Source organism: Podarcis liolepis (assembly GCF_965112155.1).
Source record: "Podarcis liolepis genome assembly, chromosome: 6".
Classification (NCBI taxonomy): Eukaryota; Metazoa; Chordata; class Lepidosauria; order Squamata; family Lacertidae; genus Podarcis; species Podarcis liolepis.
In genome coordinates, this window is record NC_139559.1 from 89,707,857 (window position 1) to 89,729,046 (window position 21,190).

At 46.5% G+C, this 21,190-nt stretch overlaps 1 protein-coding gene across 1 annotated transcript in view; it reads left to right on the forward strand.

The window, feature by feature from the left end:
* Positions 1-2,914: 2,914 nt before the first annotated feature.
* The window catches only part of HMCN1 (hemicentin 1), a 330,831-nt gene continuing 312,555 nt past the window's right edge, over positions 2,915-21,190 (forward strand). The window contains exon 1 of the mRNA XM_083506699.1: positions 2,915-3,695. Within this exon, the coding sequence (XP_083362825.1) occupies positions 3,356-3,695 (340 nt within the window). The 5' untranslated portion in view covers positions 2,915-3,355. The remainder of the gene's footprint in view (positions 3,696-21,190) is intronic.

The following is a 21,190-nucleotide window of genomic DNA, read 5'->3' on the forward strand; positions in this document are numbered from 1 at the left end:
TCCCCTGGTCCCGGATTCTGCCAGTCATTTCGGCCAGTCCCATATAGTCTATCACCTTCGTCTGCCATTCTTCCATGGTGGGTAGATCTTGTGTCTTCCAATACTTTGCGATGAGTATTCTTGCAGCTGTTGTTGCATACATAAAACAAGTTCTGTCTTTCTTTGACACCATTTGGCCGACAATGCCCAGGAGAAAAGCCTCTGGTTTCTTAGGGAAGGTACATTTAAGTACCTTTTTCATTTCATTATATATCATCTCCCAGAAGGCCTTAATCTTTGGGCTATGTGACAATTCTTGGTCTTGCATTATCTGAGGGGGGCATGGAAGTTCTCAACTCCAGGGTTCTTGATAATATTTTGGTGAGAGAATGATTGTTTGGACAGGGTTAGACTCTGAAGTGTTGCCAAGTTCGTTATTGGATGTGGATGGGAAGGAATCTTCCACCGAGGATGGCATGAGGGAATTGTATAATTCACGTATAATTTGGCTATAACTTTTATTTAATGTATTTGAATTTCTCGCTAATCTGACATCTCTGCTTCCAAGGACTCAGGGTAGCAACCACTACCTTGGTGTAGGCAACAACATTAGTATCCAGATTGGATGAGACCCACAAATGTAGTGCCAGGATTGTATCATCCCATTCCTGCTGAATAGCATGAAAATCTAGTTCAAATAAAGATGTCTTCTGCAATATGTTCAGCCTTGAAATCTGGCGGGCTTCCAGGGACATTCTTTAGCAGGCAAGTCTGGCACATGAGATACCTTCAGCATGGAATTCCATAGACCACAGCCACTTTGCCACCTCAGCCAGGCCTTGGCAGATGCTGGGCTGTGTCAGAATCAACTGAGCAAGCTCTGGATGCCTCATCCAGCCAGCTCTTGGCCATGCTAATAATAAGAAGTTCCATCATTTATAAAAGCATAAATATGTGATGTTTCGTTTACTGCACTTGCAAACCTGACGCACGTTGGAAAAATGCTCCTCGCCACTTGGCAGATGATACAAATGACTGGCTACCCAAGCGGTTATTACATGTACACTGCGGCACGTTACCACTTTGTGGGTCCTGCACCAAACCACCAAATATCCTCAGAACAGGAGACAATAAGAACAGCATCTTTCCCCTCTGAAGTATTGGGTTCCGGTTCATATTGGGTCTAAGAATTGTCATAACTTCATGGTAAGAGGGTTAGAGGCCAGTGCTTTCTAGACCAGGGTTGAGGAGACTGTGGTAACCCAACAATGTACAGTGGTACCTCAGGTTAGAGACGCTTCAGGTTACAGACGCTTCAGGTTACAGACTCCGCTAACCCAGAAATAGTACCTCGGGTTAAGAACTTTGCTTCAGGATGAGAACAGAAATCGCGCAGCAGCGGCATGGCGACAGCAGGAGGCCCCATTAGCTAAAGTGGTGCTTCAGGTTAAGAACAGTTTCAGGTTAAGAACGGACCTCCAGAACGAATTAAGTTCTTAACCTGAGGTACCACTGTACGTGGGGGAACTCCAATCCTTCCTGAGGACTGGTCATGCTGTCTGGGGCGGATGGGAAATAAAGTCCAGGAAGATCTTGACAAGTTCACCACCCATGGGGACTATACAATACTGGTCTACATGGATCATTGACTTGATGCAAGGAATATTCCTGTGTTCAGCAGCAGGGGAAATGTTTAGTATGGCTGCAGAGTAAGGAGGGAACAACGCTTGGACGCTCCCGCTTGGACTACTGCAATGCGCTCTACGTGGGGCTACCTTTGAAGGTGACTCGGAAACTACAGCTAATCCAGAATGCGGCAGCTAGACTGGTGACTGGGGGCAGCCGCCAAGACCACATAACACCGGTCTTGAAAGACCTACAATGGCTCCCAGTACGTTTCTGAGCACAATTCAAAGTGCTGGTGTTGACCTTTAAAGCCCTAAACGGCCTCGGCCCAGTATACCTGAAGGAGCGTCTCCACCCCCATCGTTCTGCCCGGACGCTGAGGTCCAGCGCCGAGGGCCTTCTGGCGGTTCCCTCATTGCGAGAAGCAAAGCTACAGGGAACCAGGCAGAGGGCCTTTTCGGTAGTGGCGCCCGCCCTGTGGAACGCCCTCCCATCAGATGTCAAAACGATAAACAACTACCTGACATTCAGAAGACATCTTAAGGCAGCCCTGTTCAGGGAAGTTTTTAATGTATGATATTTTAGTGTTTTTTTGGTTTCTATGGAAGCCGCCCAGAGTGGCTGGGGAAACCCAGCCAGATGGGCGGGGTACAAATAATAAGTTGTTATTATTATTATTATAACGTACCTTCTGATTAAAAATCGAATTTCCAAAAATACCCCCAACCCAAAATGGATTTATAAACGCCAAATGCATTTTGCAAAGCGGAAGAAGGCTTGCGGGCTCCAAACTGCCATTTGTAGCAGCGAGTACAAATGCAATCAGTGCTCACCATGTCCTCCGATCTCAGCCGAAACTTCTCTTGCTGCGAAATATCACAATATAGGCACTGGCAAGGGAATCCACCATATGCCTTTTGAAGTGTGATTTTCTCTACCAAAGAATCTATGCCTGGTTGAGCTCAAATTACTGGAGGCGGGAAGTGGGGGGGGCAGACTCTCTAGTGGCGAAAAGGATACCCATTGCTTTAAGTGTATTTAAGCAATCTCTGATAAAAGGAAGCAGGAGAAAGGTGCCTCCGCCCCCTGCAAATATTTCCTCCATAACTGAATCACAACTGTGCCTGTGTTTTCATCACTGCATATGAAAGAGATTTGCCTAGAGTGCTTTTGCAGCACTCGTGTGACCCTAAATACCATTTTCAACAAGTCACCCTAAAAGGGGGCCTAGGAGGCAAAGGTGGGGAAGTGGGGCAGACCAATGAGAAGGCGAGCTGGGCTGAGCATCCGCTCCTTGTTGCCTCAGCAGCAGCAACAGCAGCAGCAGCAGCAGCAGCAGCAGGGAGAAGCCTCAGTTTCTAGCCAAAGACTCCCTTACAGCAGCCGAACTTTTCGAGAGCCTCTGCCTCTTGCCAAAGAATCCAGAGGCGGCAGCGGCAGAAGTAGCAGCAGCTGCACAGGGGACATGAATTGGACTCTCTCTCCCTTCGCTTGGCCAGAGGCTGCCAAAACTCTTGCAGACAAGTAAACTGGGGAAGGGAAGAAGAACCAGCAACTTGCTAGCAAAAAAAGAAAAAGGACTGCCTGCCTCATTCCCCTTGCCTCTTTCTCTCTCTACCTCCCTTGAGTCTGTGAAAAGTGCTTTGTGCAAGATTAAAAAACCCAAGAAAAGAAAAGGAGGGAAAGGACTTTTTGACTCTGCTGCTTTGCAAAAGGAAAGACCAAATGCAACCAGACGGGATCCTTTGTGATGCTTAGTGTGGAGGAACTGAGCGCATTGCTTAGGTACCCTGGAGGAGGAAGAAAAATGAATTCCCATCACAATGTCCCCCTGAAGGCATCACTAGCGGTTGCTCTCCTTTTTTCTCTTTGCTGCGCACAAGATGCTGTGGTAGAACTGGAGCCTCAGACCACGGATGAAGAGATCCCGGAGGGAGCGTCTACCTTGGCTTTTGTGTTTGACGTGACTGGCTCGATGTATGATGACTTAGTTCAGGTGATTGAGGGAGCGTCCAAAATTCTGGAGACCTCTTTGAAGAGACCCAAGAGACCGCTTTACAACTTTGCACTGGTCCCTTTTCACGATCCAGGTAAGACGATGCTTTTGAGCCTCCTTAAATTGGGCGCTGCAACACACATATGCGTGTACATACTGAGGTGTATTCAAGTCTAAGGGGGAAATTTTCTGGGATTGCCTAGCAACTTTGACTTAAAATGGTATGAACCAATACCACATTTCCCACACCTAAATTAAAATGTGGGTTTGGGGGACGCTTGACTTGTCTACCCAGAGAGACCGAAAAGAGCAGGGACACAAGTGGAATCGTCTGAGGATACGTAATTTTGGAAGGTCTCTATCAGATGCGATTGGGGCTGCAGTGCTGTACATGCTTACTTAGGAGTAAGTCCCATTGAGCTCTGTGGAATTACTTCTGAGTAGACATGCGTACGTTCACACTGCGGATCACTTCTAAGGTAGAGATGGTCAATGGATTACTTGCTCTGAAACACAGGCTGATTGAAAGGAGCCTTTCTTATTTAATTAACGCATTTCTTTCAGCGCACTTGTGCTCCTAAGCACACCGCTGCTGCACACACAAATGATTGTTGTCGAGAGCAACAGAGTATAAAAAATTAGTTTCTTGAATATCTGCCGCTCCATTTCCATTGAATTTTCTGCTGGAATAAAGGGCGAGTCTCACGCTGTGCCTTATTGAACCAGCCCAGTATGTGGAGGTGTTAACTGCAAGCTGTGTCTATGGAGAATGAATGGCATTCATGAACTGCTTATAAAGCATGAGGCACGTTTTTCATGAGTTTCTAAAGTTCTGATTTATCCTTGAAAACCGGATGTACATTCCTCTATACAAAAGGTAATAACCCTGGGCCCTGCAGGGGACCTATGCGCACACCCTCCAAAAACCCTGACCTTTGACCCTCCATGCTTGCTGTGTTGTTGCGTTTCAAATAAAATGTTTGTAGGGTGCAATGCAGATTTTATTGCGGCATGCATGCTTCAGTTGCGCTGCTCCTCCTCCTCGTCCCCCCCCCTCTGCATTCCTCATCCTCTCTGCTGTTTATATACATATTCTTCCTGTTTCCTCTCCCACTCCGAAGCATCTGTTTTCTATCCCCTTTCTTGGGGCTTTCTCCTCTTCCATTGTCAAAAGTCTCCTGGTGACCCCACAAGGAAATAGAAACCTGGATTCCTTAGCCTGGGGCATGTGGCTATTCAAAGCACAGAGATCACTTCAAGCCAAACACTTTTTAAGTGTTTAAAAATCTGACATTGCTGCTGCTCGTTTCACCTGAGGCAACACTCCTCCTCAATGCAAACATCTGAAAGTGGTTGGGGCATTGAGGAATCCAGTTGTTCCCAGCTATTATTGCTGCTTTTGTTTTTAAATCGTTAAGGATTTTTTTAAAAAAAAAAAGCCTAGGAAAATGCTTATCTGTGATCATTAACAGTCATATAATCGCAAACATTTCCTGTTTTCCCTGCTCCCTTAAATAAATAAATAAACCCCCCAAACGGTTTGCAAAGCCATTCCTCACCCGTAGGGGGCATGGCACAAAAGGAGCATGGCTTCATGTGGGCACATTGTCCTTCTGTTGCTTCATGAAAGGCATCAACATATTTAAAGGCAAGAAACTGCCACTGCAGTGCCGCACATTCCATCAGAGGGTCTGAAAAGGTGGGAGACTTTGACAGCAGGATCCTAGGCAGGTTTACTCAGAAGTAAGTCCCATTGTCTTCATGGGGCTTACGGTCAGGCAAGGATGCAGCCTGACACTCGAACGGTGTCAGTTTAGGTCACTGGCTATTTTAATTTTATTTGTGTCGCTGTATATGTATTAGCTTTGCCAACCAATCTCAGGATGCTTAGGTGATTAGCCACCAGACTTTTAACTAGGGTAACTAACAACAGTGAAAGTACTCTGCTTATCACCCAAATTTCATTGTGCCTTTTTGTGGCACCAAAGTGAGGTCATGTTCAATTTATTAAACCAAATCCACCACTCATAGTCCGAAGTAGAGGTCATCACTGATACATTTCTACCCCCCACCTCCCACCCAAATCCAAAATAGCTTAAACAATAAACATGTGTGCCTTTAATACTCAAACTGACAAGAATTAGCTAGCAAACACATGCCCAGCGCTGGCCACGATGTGTGCCCACCCAGAATTTTTGCTGGCTAGCACAAGAATGACCAATGTCGCACAACATGATTCATCAGCATTATGTTTTAATCCGCATCAATGATGTTTTCCCAGCATTTAGACTTCATTGCAATAAATTTCAAATATTAGAAAGAGTCTTGCGGCACCTTAAAAGCTAGCGATTTTTTGTGGCATAAATTTTCTGGAGGCATAAATGTGTTAACCTTTAAGATGCCACAAGACTCTTTGTGACCCCCCCCCCCATTTCTACAATACAGACACTGGCATTTACTATGGGAAGAATTTGTTGTAGCCCTGTGTGTGTGTGGGGCGGGGTCATTTTGTCAGCTTAAATGTTTCAGTTGGAACAACCCTCCCTCTGCACACTGTGGGTTCTCCTAGGTCCATCGGGGCCATCTGGGGGTGGCACATGGGTGATGCATGGGCAGAGCAGTGGCAGAGCGAGCCGTCCATAGGGGCAGGGCGAGGGTGGGACACGCTGCAGGGCCTCCAGAGTCTGGCTGCCTCCTCCCACTCAGCCGCCCTGCAGCTGGGGGAGAGGCAGTGGGCGGATCATTTGGGCAGAGCAGAGCCTGTAGTGCGCCCAAGCCACCGCGTCTCTCCCTGGAGAGAGCTAGTGTGGTGTAGTGGTTAAGAGCGGTAGTCTTGCAATCTGGGGAACCGGGTTCGCGTCGCCGCTCCTCCACATGCAGCTGCTGGGTGAGCTTGGGCTAGTCACACTTTTCTGAAGTCTCTCAGCCCCACTCATCACCTCACAGAGTGTTTGTTGTAGGGGAGGAAGGGAAAGGAGAATGTTAGCCGCTTGGAGACTCCTTAAAGGGAGTGATAAAGCGGGATATCAAATCCAAACTCTTCAGGGGCGCTGCAGGCCCTGCGGTGAGTGCCGCTCGGCCTTTTGTCACCCCACTCAGTGGTGACACCTGAGACAGACCGCACTCATTCCTCCATTCCTCTGCCCCTGGGGCAGAGGAGAATGGGGGAAGCCCCACTGCACTAGTGGAAGTCCTTGCACAGACTTCTGCTGGACAGACTTGTTAGTTGAATCTGTCCCTAGGTGCTTGCAGCGGTTTGCATTTCCGTGTAATTTGCGTAGTCCGCATGATACAATCCTCAAACAACATCATTCTCAATGCTTTCCCCCTATAAATCTGGGTTTGCAGGATATGGGGACAATCCACTTCGCTGGGGTTAAACCGGGATCCAAACAGTGGCCTGTGGTCAGTGGACTTAGGGCGACTAGGATAGTCCACTAAATGTTCCTGGTAAATTAGATGATTGAGGTAAAGGTAAAGGACTCCTGGACGGTGAAGTCCAGTCACAGGCAATTTTGGGGTTGCGGCGCTCATCTCATTTTCAGGCCGAGGGAGCTGGCGTTTGTCCACAGATAGCTTTCCGGGTCATGTGGCCAGCAGGACTAAACCGCTTCCGGCGCAACAGGACACCGTGACGGAAACCAGAGTGCACGGAAACGCCATTTACCTTCCCGCCACAGCGGTACCTATTTATCTACTTGCACTGGTGTGCTTTTGAACTGCTAGGTTGGCAGGAGCTGGGACAGAGCAACGGGAGCTCACTCTGTCACGGGGATTTGAACTGCTGGCCTTCTGATTAGCAAGCCCAAGAGGCTCTGTGGTTTAGACCACAGCACCACCCGCATCCCACTAATATTAAAGTATAAAAGCTTGCTGCCTCCTTCCCAAAGCCCAGGAAGTTTCTGCCTGGCTGAGGGAGGTGTGATGCTTTTGTGGTTCCAAGAGCCCTTCCACAACCTTCCCAAAGCCCGCCCAGCCCAGGAAGCCTCTGCCCACCTTGGGGAGGAAGGTATGGTGTCAGGATGTCAGGACATCAGCACACGCACAGTCACCCTCCCAAGCTGATGCCCCTAGCCCTAACTGTTCCCCTACGAAAAATTTCACGGGATCCAAACCACACCACTTGGGAGTGCAGATGGTGTGTTTGGGTGGGTGAATCAATTCTCACTTTCTGCTCCTCCCCTTTCCACACCCACCCCTTCCTCAGTGCTTTCGTTTCCTTTCTAACCATGCTCATAACTATTTCTGGTGTGCCCCTGAACGGAGGGATACATTTCCCTCCCTTTGGATCCCTCAGATTTGCACAAAACCAGAACACTGCACAACCAGAACACTGACTTTGCGCTTTTGCACATTTCTGGGGCAGGAAGGGTGCCCGTAGCTATCAACATTTGCGACCTATTTAATCTGCATAATGGAATCAGTGAATTAGGCAGGGACGAACACAAACAGCAACGCCTACTACTGGTGTAAATGAGAAATGCCAGAGTTGTTCTCCATATACAGATTCAGATATGTGTGGGTCTGGTGTAATCTGAATATGGAAAAAGTGGATTAACGGTTACCACTTTGGAAATGTTCAGTCTTAGGTGTGCCAGGCATTTTGAACCAGGAACCTGAGGGATTGGAACTTAGCCTAAGGACTGAAATTGGGTGAGCTTCAGAGGTCTATTCAGAGACAAGCTGGAATATGAGTGTGCAGTAGGGCTGCCAGCTCATCTCCAGATAAATGCTTTCATTCTTTTGTTTGCTTGTGGACCAAGGACATTTTCCTTTTTTTAGCTGCCCACCTGGGAATAAATGGCTTTTGTATATTGCTCCAACTGACAAAAACTGTTGGGCTCCGCTCTCAGACCTGCTCTGTATTATCCGATTTGCTTGTGCGCCAGGGCATATGCCTGCGGACTTGAATCTTGCATGTTGTATTTATAGAAATACAAATCTAGGGGGAATTAGCAATACGGGTTCAGTAGCAGAGCACATGCGGTTCACGCAAAAGGTTCCAGGTTCAGTTGTCAGCATTCTTCAAGTAGGACCGGGAAAGATCCATATGAGGAACCCCAGAAAGCTGCTGCCAACCCGTGTAGACATTACTGAGCTACATGGAACAATGGTCTGACTCGGTGTCAGGTGGTTTCTTATGAACCTATCAACTGATCTTTACCGGAGATGGTTGCATGTCTTAGATGTTGTTACAATGGACAAAGTTGCCTACTTTACATTGGGGAATGTAGCAACACAATTGTTAGATTTAGAAAAACAACATTGTAGCTCATTGGCTCCAATTCTATGGGGCTGAGGACATCTCACCCCACTATATATTGGGGGAGGCAGGCTTTGTTGGGCCTTGCTGCAGTGGGCCCTGTTGGGCCACATTGGGCCTCACCATGGTTGTGGCGGACCCTGCCAGGCCTTCCCACAACTGTGATGGGTGCTGTTGGGCCACACTGGGCCTCCCCCTGGCTGCGGTGGACCCTCCTAGCCATGTGACATCACAAGTGTGCATTGTATGCATGACATCATGTGCACATGACGGCCCTGCCCCCAGAGTTGGGCGGAACCTGGCGCCATTGTTGCAGCTTGAAGTGCTAATAAAGAAGTACGGAAGAGCAAAATCATTGTAATAGATCATGCAGGTGGTTCTTCTTCTTTGGCAGTTACTTGTAGCCAAGTAAGATTGTCTTCCATGAACACAGTTTTAACAGTGAGTCCATAAGTGACTGTGGAGGCCAGTTCTGGACCCACACGTCCTTCCACAGTGGGGACATAGGTTTCTGGGCGGGAGTTGATCATGGTGAGGGTTTGCCAAGTGTGCCTTCCTCTTAGCACGTTTCTCCATTTCTTCTTGATTTTGAGAGTCTTCAAAGCCCATGACACCTTTGGTAAAGGCTGTTCTCCCATAGGAGCGCTCGCAGGCCAGTGTTTCCCAGTTGTCGGTGTTTATACTACATTTTTTTAGATTTGCCTTGAGACAGTCTTTGAACCTCTTTTGTTGACCACCAGCATTACACTTTCCATTTTTAAGTTCGGAATAGAGTAGCTGCTTTGGAAAATGATCATCAGGCATCCGAGAAACATGAACAGTCCAACGAAGTTGATGTTGACGAATAATTGCTTTGACACTGGGGATCTTTGCTTCTTCCAGTACACTGACATTAGTTCGCCTGTCTTCCCAAGTGATATGTAAAAAATTTCAGAGACACCGTTGATGGAATCTTTCAAGGAGCTGGAGATGGCATTTATAAGTGGTCTACGTTTCACAAGCATACAGTAAGGTTGGAAGTACAATAGCTTTATAAACAAGCATTTTGGTTTCCCTGCGAATGTCCCAGTCCTTAAACACTCTGCACTTCAATTGGGAGAAAGCTGCACTTGTAGAGCTCAGGCGATGCTGGATTTTGGGATCAACGTTGGCCCTTGTGGAAAGATAACTGCCCAGGTAGGAGAAGTGATCAACATTTTCCAACGTTACACCACTGAGTTGAATTTGGAGAATGGCCATGTATATGAATATGAGGCAAAGTCTTGATGACCAGTTTAGCAGTGGACAAACTGAAAGAAGCGAGAGAGTTGAAACACAAAATTACTGTCCTGCTGTTAAATGAACACAGGAGAACTGAGAAACTGTCACATGTTGGTACTTCATTATGAATGGGCGAGAGTCTGCATCTAAGGATCAGTTGCAATTCTTTGGGGATGTTGGGAGAGGTGAAACTCAGGGTACCACTACCCAGAGACAGTGATTGCTTCGAACTTTTGAGAGGCTGAGGTGCTTCTTCCTGCCTCCTTTAAATCATCTTTCACTTTTAGATTTTATTTTGGGTTCTAGTGAAAGAAGCAAGGAAAAAAACACACATTCTGCTTGAAAGACTGGTGCCTCTCCACAGTGGAGACCTGGCTAATCGTCCCCCAAAGAAATAACAATCATGGTGCAAAGGCTAGGGAACAAGAATCAGGATGCAACAAAGAGATCTAGGGTTAAAGAAGCTGAGCTCTTCCAACAAAGTAAAAGTGTTGGAATGCTGGGGGCATCTGCTTATAGGAATGGGTATTGGTGGACATTGGCCTAAATTTGAAAAGGAACTTCTACTGAGGTCTGAGAAAGGGTTCAAGGGTACGTACTTAAGAGAAGTGACAAGACAGAAGTACTGTTTTTGGGGGACAGGAGGCGGGCAGGTGTGGAGGATTCCCTGGTCCTGAATGGGGTAACTGTGCCCCTGAAGGACCAGGTGCGCAGCCTGGGAGTCATTTTGGACTCACAGCTGTCCATGGAGGCACAGGTCAAATCTGTGTCCAGGGCAGCTGTTTACCAGCTCCATCTGGTACGTAGGCTGAGACCCTATCTGCCCGCAGACTGTCTCGCCAGAGTGGTGCATGCTCTGGTTATCTCCCACTTGGACTACTGCAACGCACTCTACGTGGGGCTACCTTTGAAGGTGACTTGGAAACTACAACTAATCCAGAATGCGGCAGCTAGACTGGTGACTGGGGGCGGCCGCCGAGACCATATAACACCGGTCTTGAAAGACCTACATTGGCTCCCAGTACGTTTCCGAGCACAATTCAAAGTGTTGGTGCTGACCTTTAAAGCCTTAAACGGCCTCGGTCCAGTATACCTGAAGGAGCGTCTCCACCCCCATCATTCTGCCCGGACACTGAGGTCCAGCGCCGAGGGCCTTCTGGCGGTTCCCTCATTGCGAGAAGCAAAGCTACAGGGAACCAAGCAGAGGGCCTTCTCGGTAGTGGCGCCCGCCCTGTGGAACGCCCTTCCAGCAGATGTCAAAGCGATAAACAACTACCTGACATTCAGAAGACATCTTAAGGCAGCCCTGTTCAGGGAAGTTTTTAAGGTGTGATACTTTACTGTATTTCTGGTTTCTATGGAAGCCGCCCAGAGTGGCTGGGGAAACCCAGCCAGATGGGCGGGGTATAAATAATAAATTATTATTATTATTATTATTATTATTATTATTATTATTATTATTATTATGGCACAGGTAATAGATGATCATGGGTTGTTGTGGAGCCACCTCTGTTAAATTTCCCACCATAGGAATAAGGCAAAGTCTCATGAGCATCTTGTTTTAATAAGGTGATCTGGCCCTTGCTGAAAGGGACAGGCTTAGATTTCTCAAGAAATGCAAAAGGGGGTATTTGTTTTAATCAAGGCAAGATATGCTCCCCGGAGGTAATTCGATTTGCCTGCAGAAGACGATTAACGGCTGAATTGTGAGTTATGTTTTCATTAGATACGGTACTGGGTTCCAGAAATCTCATTGGGCATATGCGACCGGTTCCTTTTTATGGCTGGCAGCATACTGGCATCAGAGCTGGCTACAACAAAGGGCCTTTCAGTGTTGGCTCCGGCACAAGGACAAACAGCACTCATGCTGATTCCTCAGAGCGGAGCCAAATTTCGCATATAGTTCTGGGCATGTACAGAGTTCTAGCTGAACTGAGCTCCTTGGTAATGTATTCCTGGTACTGATGGCATATCACTGCAGCAACAGGAGGAGGGGAGATCAGTGTATGAGGGTGGTGTGGGGGTACAACAGCAATGTATGGGGCAGCAGTGACCATCTGAGGTCTGGGGATGCCTTGTGACAGACTTGGGCATAGTGAATAGACCAGAGTGAGCTAGCTTAAAATTTACACTCATTCAGGAAGTGTGACGTTGTTTGTGTTACACTTGCTTCTTCATTCCTTTCTCTGCTACCTTCCCCATTGTCACCCTTTAGATTGCAGGCTCCACAGGCAGAAATCTGCTTCATTGCTGTTTAACAACAACAACAACAACAACAACAACAACAACAACAACAACAACTGATTACTTACACCCTGCCCGTCTGGCTAGGTTTCCCCAGCCACTCTGGGTGGCTCCCAACAGAATATATAAAAAAGATAAAACATCAAACATTAAAAAATTCCCTAAACAGGGCTGCCTTCAGATGTCTTCTACAAGTCAGATAGTTGTTTATTTATTTGACATCTGATGGGAGGGCGTGCCACAGGGCAGGCGCCACTACCGAGAAGGCCCTCTGCCTGGTTCCCTATAAATTCACTTCTTGCACTGAGGGAACCACCAGAAGGCCCTCAGAGCTGGACCTCAGTGTCCGGGCTGAACGATGGGGGTGGAGACGCTCCTTCAGGTATACTGGGCCGAGGCCGTTTAGAGCTTTAAAGGTCAGCCCCAACGCTTTGAACTGTGCTTGGAAACGTTTTACTTACATTATTCTGCAAATATATGTGTGACCTTAATTGTGGCCACAAAGTCCTCACGAATACCTGTGGCCCTCCAGATGTTGTTGTACAGAATGATGGGAGATGTAGTCTGGGAACGCCCGGAGGGCCAGAGGTGTGCTCTACTGTAAAGTGAGAATAGCTTCCAGCTGGTGGGGACGGGTGTTACTTAAGGACAAAGATGTTCCTTGCAAGATGTTCACGTCTCGCCGAAAATTAACGAGCGCTGGCAAAGGGAAACTTTGCATCACAACAAAATTTCCAGAGATGAAAGGCTGCTGTTGCTTGGATTTTGTTTTGGTTGTGACTTTGCTTTCTGACCTCCCACTAATTTAGCCAACATTTGTGTCAGTGGGAGGAAGAATTATGCAGAGGGCGTTAAAGCATCGGCAGCCCACTCTCCCAAGTTGCTGTTATGCCTGTTGCAGTGTGACTTTCTCAAGGCGGAAACCGCCTGGAAATAACGTCAGCTGCGCTGCTCAGCATCACGAAAGAAAAGCGACCGTTTCCAAACTTTGTCAGTTATTATTCTTCATTTAAAGTATTTTTTATTGCACTCTGCAGCCACATAAAAGGCTCAGAGAGCAGCTTTTAATCACAACGCAGATAAAGTCTTTCACGATTATGCCTATATTGCAGGGAGCAGGGCAGTGAAAGGATGTGGGTTGCACCAGCCCTTTGAAGCAGCTCATTTTTTTGCGGAAGGTAGGGGGGCAGTTAGTGTGTGATAACCCTGAAGTGCCATCCATTGTTGTGAACCTCCCCTATCCTCCATGGGGAGAAGAGACAGGACAACACCAGAAGAGATTTTAAGAAATGCTATAGGGACGCGGGTGGCGCTGTGGGTTAAACCACAGAGCCTAGGACTTGCTGATCAAAAGGTCGGTGGTTCGAATCCCCGCGACGGGGTGAGCTCCTGTTGCTGGGTCCCTGCTCCTGCCAACCTAGCAGTTTGAAAGCACGTCAAAGGGCAAGTAGATAAATAGGTACCGCACCGGCAGGAAGGTAAACGGCGTTTCCGTGCGCTGCTCTGGTACGCCAGAAGCGGCTTAGTCATGCTGGCCACATGACCTGGAAGCTGTACGCCGGCTCCCTCGGCCAATAAAGCGAGATGAGCACCGCAACCCCAGTGTCAGCCACGACTGGACCTAACGGTCAGGGGTCCCTTTACCTTTTTATATGTGACCAGAATGGTGTTCGCACAACCCACCCATATACAGCGAATGATGTGTGCATGAGGAAGTAAGGTTGCGGCAGCAGCAACTGCCCCGTGTGTGGGTTGTGCATACTGTTGTAAACAAAATCTGCCCTTTTTCCCTTATGGAGTATCCAAGAGCCCGTATAGAGCCCTTAAGTGGATTCCCTATTGGTAGAAAAAAATAACAGAGGCCAACCAGAGAATATTGAGAAGCAAAGCAGCTAGTAAGCCTGATCTACATTAAAGCTGTTGCAACAGGGTGCTCCTCTCACACACAGAAGGACGGAGGAGGACACCAAACAAAGGTGTGCCTGCCCTTATATAGACATTTTAAATTCCCTGCCCTGGAGCTCAAAACCACCCCCCACAAACATCATACCTACATCACAGAAAAGGTGGTCTACAACAGAAATTTGAATGTTGTTGCTTTTCCAGTCTGCCAGGTTATCTGATAATGCCTTATCTGATTGCCGTTCCTGGTAGCCTGCCCATTCCTTTGAAATGGTGATTACCCAATCCCTGCCCTCCCTCCTTGCAGAGAAAACATTTGGTCAGTTTGGGAGTCAAAATGGTTTCAGGACGGTCTTCCTGTGCTGCTCCAGACATGTGGTCCACATATCTATGTTTGTGCTTGGTTGGTACATTTATGAACATTTATTATATATATATAATATGCTTTTTATTACATGCTTTTGTTACAATACTAGGTCAGGGGCCAGACCCTGAAAAACCAGACTCAGTGACCACATGAGCATTATAGGGCATGTTATAGGACGCGGGTGGCACTGTGGTCTAAACCACTGAGCCTCTTGGGCTTGCTGTTCAGAAGGTTGGCAGTTTGAATCCCTGCGGTGGGGTGAGCTCCTGTTGTTCTGTCCCAGCTCCTGCCAACCTAGCAGTTTGAAAGCACGCCAGTGCAAGTAGATGAATAGATACCTCTGTGGCAGGAAGGTATATGGTGTTTCCATGTGCTCTGGTTTCTGTCACTGTGTCCCGTTGTGCCCGAAGCAGTTTAGTCCTGCTGGCCACTCGACCCAAAAAGACAAACGCCAGCTCCCTCAGCCTGAAAGCGAGATGAGCGCCACAACCCCATAGTCGCCTTTGACTGGACTTAACTGTCCCGGGGTCCTTTCCCTTTCCCTTTTATTATAGGGCGTGTTGAATTTTTCAACTTTCAGATTTCCCAAATGAGGGGTGCTAAATAGTTATAACAGCACTTGGGGATTCAAAAAGTATTTGGGTTAAATGAACATAATTTAGTTTTGCTTGGTAAGCAAAATGGGTGTGCAATTGCACAGAAAGAATTAAAAATGATTGCCAAGTACAGTGGTACCTCTGGTTACGAACTGAATTCATTCCAGAGGTCTGTTCTTAACCTGAAACCGTTCTTAACCTGAGGTACCACTTTAGCTAATGGGGCCTCCTGCCGCCGCTGCACGATTTCTGTTCTCATCCTGAGGTAAAGTTCTCAACCTGAGGTACTACTTCTGGGTTAGCGGAGTCTGTAACCTGAAGTGTTTGTAACCCGAGGTGTCTGAAACCTGAGGTACCACTGTACTTACGGTTATATTATATATTATTATTATTAATTATTTAGCATTACCTGACATTTTTAGAAAGCAAAATTAAAATTCTTTGGTTTTCCCCAAGCATGGTTTATGTGCTTCTTCGTCAGACCTCTAGACCTGGCATGCTAAATGTTGTCCAATCGCAACAATCGTGGCACATTGGAATTCCTCACACCCAAAAACATATTTTAAAGACTGGAGAAATTTGCAAAAATTAAGTTTCACCCTCTAAAGTGACACCCCCTGGTGGGCCAGCAGACATACATTCACATGCCCAGGGAGTTGTGTGCAGGCAGGGAACGTCTGTGGCTTGGGGCATACGACTTTTAACAATAAAATATACAAATATAAACCATATAGAACAGTTGCAGCCACTGTGGCAGCAGAGGGTGAGTGAGGCACCTGGGCTTGGCTGCCAGGTTTTCTGGTTCCAGGAACTATGGAGAACTAACTTTGTGTGTGTGTGTGTGTGTCTGTTGTGTTGATGTGCCGCCCGAAGAATGTCATATATGTGTGTGTGGAGACTTGCAGCCAGGGGAAGAGGAAGGAGGGGAAAAGGAGAGCTCAGAGGTCAACTGGTATACATTTTCCAATCAAGGCTTTGGTATTGGCAAGCATGAAGTGTTTTGGTTTTGAAGGAGACGTATTCACGAGAGAAAATATTGGGAACACATGTTTATTAGAGCCCAAATGGTAAAGGCTGCAGTTGTTGAAAGAGGGCTATGGTGTTACTTGAGCCTCCCCGGCATGCTTCGATAATTGGCAATATTCTCCGCGAGACTTGTGTGCAGACTGGAGCTCTGTGATTTCTCCTTTTGATTTGGTCTGACTCCTCTGCCGATTTGCCTCGCAGAAGATGATGCCTCTTATCCCTGACTTTACAATCCCGTGTAAGGTTAATTGACAGCTGGTGGCAGTGGCTGGAATTTCCTGTTTAAATTTATTGTTGTTTAATTTCGCTGATTATATAGGGTTTTTTTTTTACAAAAACAGATTTGACGTTGGCTGTCTGCTAGCGTAGTTATTCGATAACTAAGTTTGTCAGTCGCTTGTCCAAAATCTGGATTTTGTAATTGCAGAAAACGTCTATTGCTGCATCCTCCCCTCTCTCTCTTTAAATGTTCACAGGACTGTTCTACTAAACGACTTTGAACCTTTCACACATTATGCAGCGGCAAACCTGGGTTGGAAATAGATTTGAATGGGCGCCCCGGCTAATCCCGGCTCTCAGATGTGTCTAACAAAGCCTCAATTTTGTTTTTTAATCAAAAGCAGCCTTCAGAGGTTGCAATCTTCAGCCTAGCGGTAGGAGAAGGAGAGAAAAATGGATTGCTTAACTCTTTCTGCACTGGCTGTTTTCCTTCTGGTCAGTTCCCCACAAATCGCTGAAAGAACCCAAGGAATTTTTGCCATTGCAAATTTGAGCCCTGTGAGGTTGAGGGAGGTGAGAAACATGCTTCCTTCCTTCCTTCCTTCCTTCCTTCCTTCCTTCCTTCCTTCCACTCAAACAAGAAGTCTCCCCCCGCTGTTCTTCATTTGTTTAAAAAGCCTTGTGTGTAATGTTTTCAGGTGTTTTCAGATGTTCTTCCTATATTTAAACGCTTTAAATATAATTTCATTTCATTTTTAATTATATTGTTTTGTCTCTCGGTTGTTTGCTGCTCTGGGCTCCTTTGGGAGAAAGGGAATTAAATAAATCAATCAATAATTTATTGTGAAACAAACAAACAAACAAACAAAGTGCCGTTTCCCTTCTGCCAGGGATGAGGAACCCGTGATCCTCAGAATGTTTTTCGACTCCAGCTCCCATCATGGCAGGGGTTCCAACTTGAATAAAATATTCCAGGGGCCCAGATAAGCCCTGCCCCACATAATGGATTGCAAGACACAGCGCGCACACACCCTTTGAATGGCAATGCCCACCAACTTGGTGGGGCGCCCCCTCAATTTTTTTTTGGGGGGTGAGGGGACTTCAGCCCCTAAGAGTTGGCTCCTATGCCTCATGTCTGCTCTAAGTCTATGATAAGTATTCTGACAAACATAAGCTTGTCCCACCTTCTTGCTCAAATTTTGCATTTTCGGGTCTGCAATGAAATAATAACAATAATAATAATAATAATAATAATAATAATAATAATAATAATAATAATAATAATAATAATACTTTATTTATATGCCAACCATCTGACTGGGTTACCCTTCACTCAGTTTGGATTTCTGCTGTTCCTTCCTACAGGATTACTGTAGGAGAAGGCATATTTAACATCTTGCTGAGGTTCTGTCAAAGTTCAAGTTGGTCGAGAAAGCAGGATACTGGAAGCCAACAGCTAGCTATGTAGTTGAGTCATATCAGGGAAGTTTGGGTTCCTTGGACCAACACAACCAAAATGAAGGAGAAGGGGTGCACCTCATGAGGACTGGGGAGACTCCTTTTCAAGAGGGCTTTTTGAACTAAATCCTGTGAGGGAAGGAGGCAAAAGCCCAGAGCTGAGCCCAAGTATTAGGGACAAAAAATGTATCTGGCAAAGGAGGAAGGTGCAGGCAGTGGATTGTCCAGTCATTAGCAGGGACACTGGAAAGGTGACACAAGGAGTATGGGAATGGCCTTGCAATCTTAATATGGGAAGGTAAGTACGCACTGATAGATATAATTGAGACCTGATAGAATGATAGTCATGATTGGAATATAGCGATTTACAGTGGTACCTCAGGTTAAGTACTTAATTCGTTCCGGACGTCTGTTCTTAACCTGAAACTGTTCTTAACCTGAAGTACCACTTTAGCTAATGGGGCCTCCTGCTGCTGCCGCGCTGCCGGAGCACAATTTCTGTTCTCATCCTGAAGCAAAGTTCTTAACCTGAGGTAATATTTCTGGGTTAGTGGAGTCTGTAACCTGAAGCGTATGTAACCTGAAGCGTATGTAACCCGAGGTACCACTGTATTCGAACATTTGGGACACGCTATGGTGCTATGGTCTAAACCACTGAGCCTCTTGGGCTTGCCGATCAGAAGGTCGGTGGGTCAAATCCCCACAACAGGATGAGCTCCCATTGCTCTGTCTTGGCTCCTGACAACCTAGCAGTTCGAAAGCATACCAGCACAAGTAGAGAAATAGGTATCACTGCGGCGGGAAGGTAAATGGCGTTTCCGTGCACTCTGGTTTCCATCACGGTGTCCCGTTGCTCCAGAAGCAGTTTAGTCCTGCTGGCCACATGACCCGGACAGCTGTCTGTGGACAAATGCCGGCTCCCTTGGCCTGAAAGCGAGATGAGCGCCACAACCCCATAGTCGCCTTTGACTGGACTAAACCGTCCAGGGGTCCTTTACCTTTACCTTTACCCATAGCAATTTAAGTGTATACATTTTTCAAAAAGCAATAAACCCAGCAAAAAGAGAAGGGAGTAGTGTTATATGCATGCATGTGGATATTCATGAATGTGAAAGTGTTGAAAGAATCTGGGGATGAGTAGAAAGAGAGAGAAACAGCTGTGACATTGTTGTGGCAGTATACAGCATACAGGCTGCCCAGCCAATTGGAAGACAGGGATGTTGCTGAAACAGATTACAAAAGTTTCACAGATGTGAGCCATAGTAGGAATGGACGATTTCAACTAGAAGCCTAATTCTGCTAAGAATAGAATGATCAATGCGTTCTTGCCATCCTTTGCTGAAAACCTTGGATGGTGGAGGAACGAACAAAATCTGCTATCCTGGACTTCATCCTGACCGACTGTTTGAGTGAACCTTGGGAGAAAGTGACCAGGGGTGCTTCCAGACTGTTGCTATTTTGGGGTGAGAGTCAGCCACATGGCAGCAAATTAAAGTAGTGCAATTGTAGTTGATAGGAGGTCTTGCTCAACAAACTCACTTCCCCCAAAGACCATTTTTGTGTGTGTGATAAGGAAAGTGCGCAGCGAAGTGTGGGATAACACTTGGCTTTGACACAGCATTAGATAGATAGATAGATAGATAGATAGATAGATAGATAGATAATTTATTACAGTCGGAGACCAGCTTATAAAACACACTTGGGGGTACATTCCCAGAAAGAAACAAACAGTTAAAACAATGTACAACAATAAATTTAAAATTTATAAATGCGATAAGCATATAGAAACTTTAAGATAAGCTACCGCATAGATATGACCCAGAGTCACCCATGGAACCGAATTTGGGGATTTTGTTCATGAACTAGTTTGAGTCGGAGGATGGTCTGCGCCTACAGATCTGTACACAGAATCTGGCGACCATCCGGGTCATCTTATGATCTTTGCCTAACAGGAAAAGGTCAAATTTTTGCTTGTCCGGGAGGTCAGCGAGCCTCGCCAGTAGGGGATCAATGGTCGTACTACGTGCCTCTTCATAAAAGGGACAACTAAAGAACAAGTGCTCTGGGCTTGCTATCTCCCGCAAAGTCTCTGAGCATATGGGACTTTTTAAAAAGCTTCTTCCAGGATCAGCGAGGGCAGGGCCGAGCTTCTGGCAAGTGTAAAGGCCCTTCTAGCATTTTTGGATACGAGAAAGAAGAAATATGCTGCCTGTGCGGCTATATATCTCTCAATTTCTCCAGTTTTATAGTCGGGGCACCTTGAGCAGTCATGTTGTCTCTCGGTGTCTATGATTCTTTGCCTGACCGTAGCTTTTGCCTGGCCCAACCCCGGACTTAGAAGGGCTTGAGGGGCAAAACCCAGCTTCTGAAGGGTCTTCAGGACTGCTGCCTGCCAGCCTGACTGGAACTAGTCGCAGAGGATCAGTGGGGCTATACCTTGGGGGGAGCAGATTCAATGTCAGCCATTTTTAAATTGATGTTAGGCAGATATAAGCCTCCACTCTCATCATCCCCATTTCTAGTCTAACCCAATGTGTTTGAAACGCATCTGGGGACTTGTAGGAGAGCTCTAAGGAGTTTAGATTGAACTCTCGACACAGCATTATCTAACCTCCCCAGAAACAAATCAGAACAAATGCTTATTCCATAGGCAGCATGGCCAATGGCCAGGGAAGATGGTAGTTGTAGTTCAAAACATCTGGAGGGCACCAGGTAGGGGAAGGCTGACGTCATGTAATAAGGCAGTATGGAATCCATTTGTCATTTGATCTTTCCTTTAATGGCTTAGGTGTTGGCATTGCATTGATGGATACTGCTTAAAACTGCCTGGTCTCCTTAAAAGTTCTTCTCTATGTCATTCTATCTTTTAAAACTGGTGCTGGCAGCATTCCAGGAAGTAGTTTGAAACCAGAGCTGAAGTCAAGGAATATGGCACTGGCACTTGAAATCTTTAGTTGTTGTTGTCATTTTAGTACATGAAACCGTTCTTTTAGGCACTAGTTTCCTACAATGGGGAAAGCATTTGGGGGAAGAGGCCTTGAGCTCTGTTTAAAATGCTTTTTCAGGCGAGAGCGTGGCAGCCATTTTGGCTGCTGTACTTTTGCGAGGGGAAAAAATGGGTTGTCCCATTTTCCCCCCAGGGCGGTTGATGGGTATGAAGTTGGGAGTTGTAGTCCACAATTTCTAGAGGGCATCATTTATTGGCTAGCCTTAATTTAGACGCCGAAGAATTGATGCTTTTGAATTATGGTGCT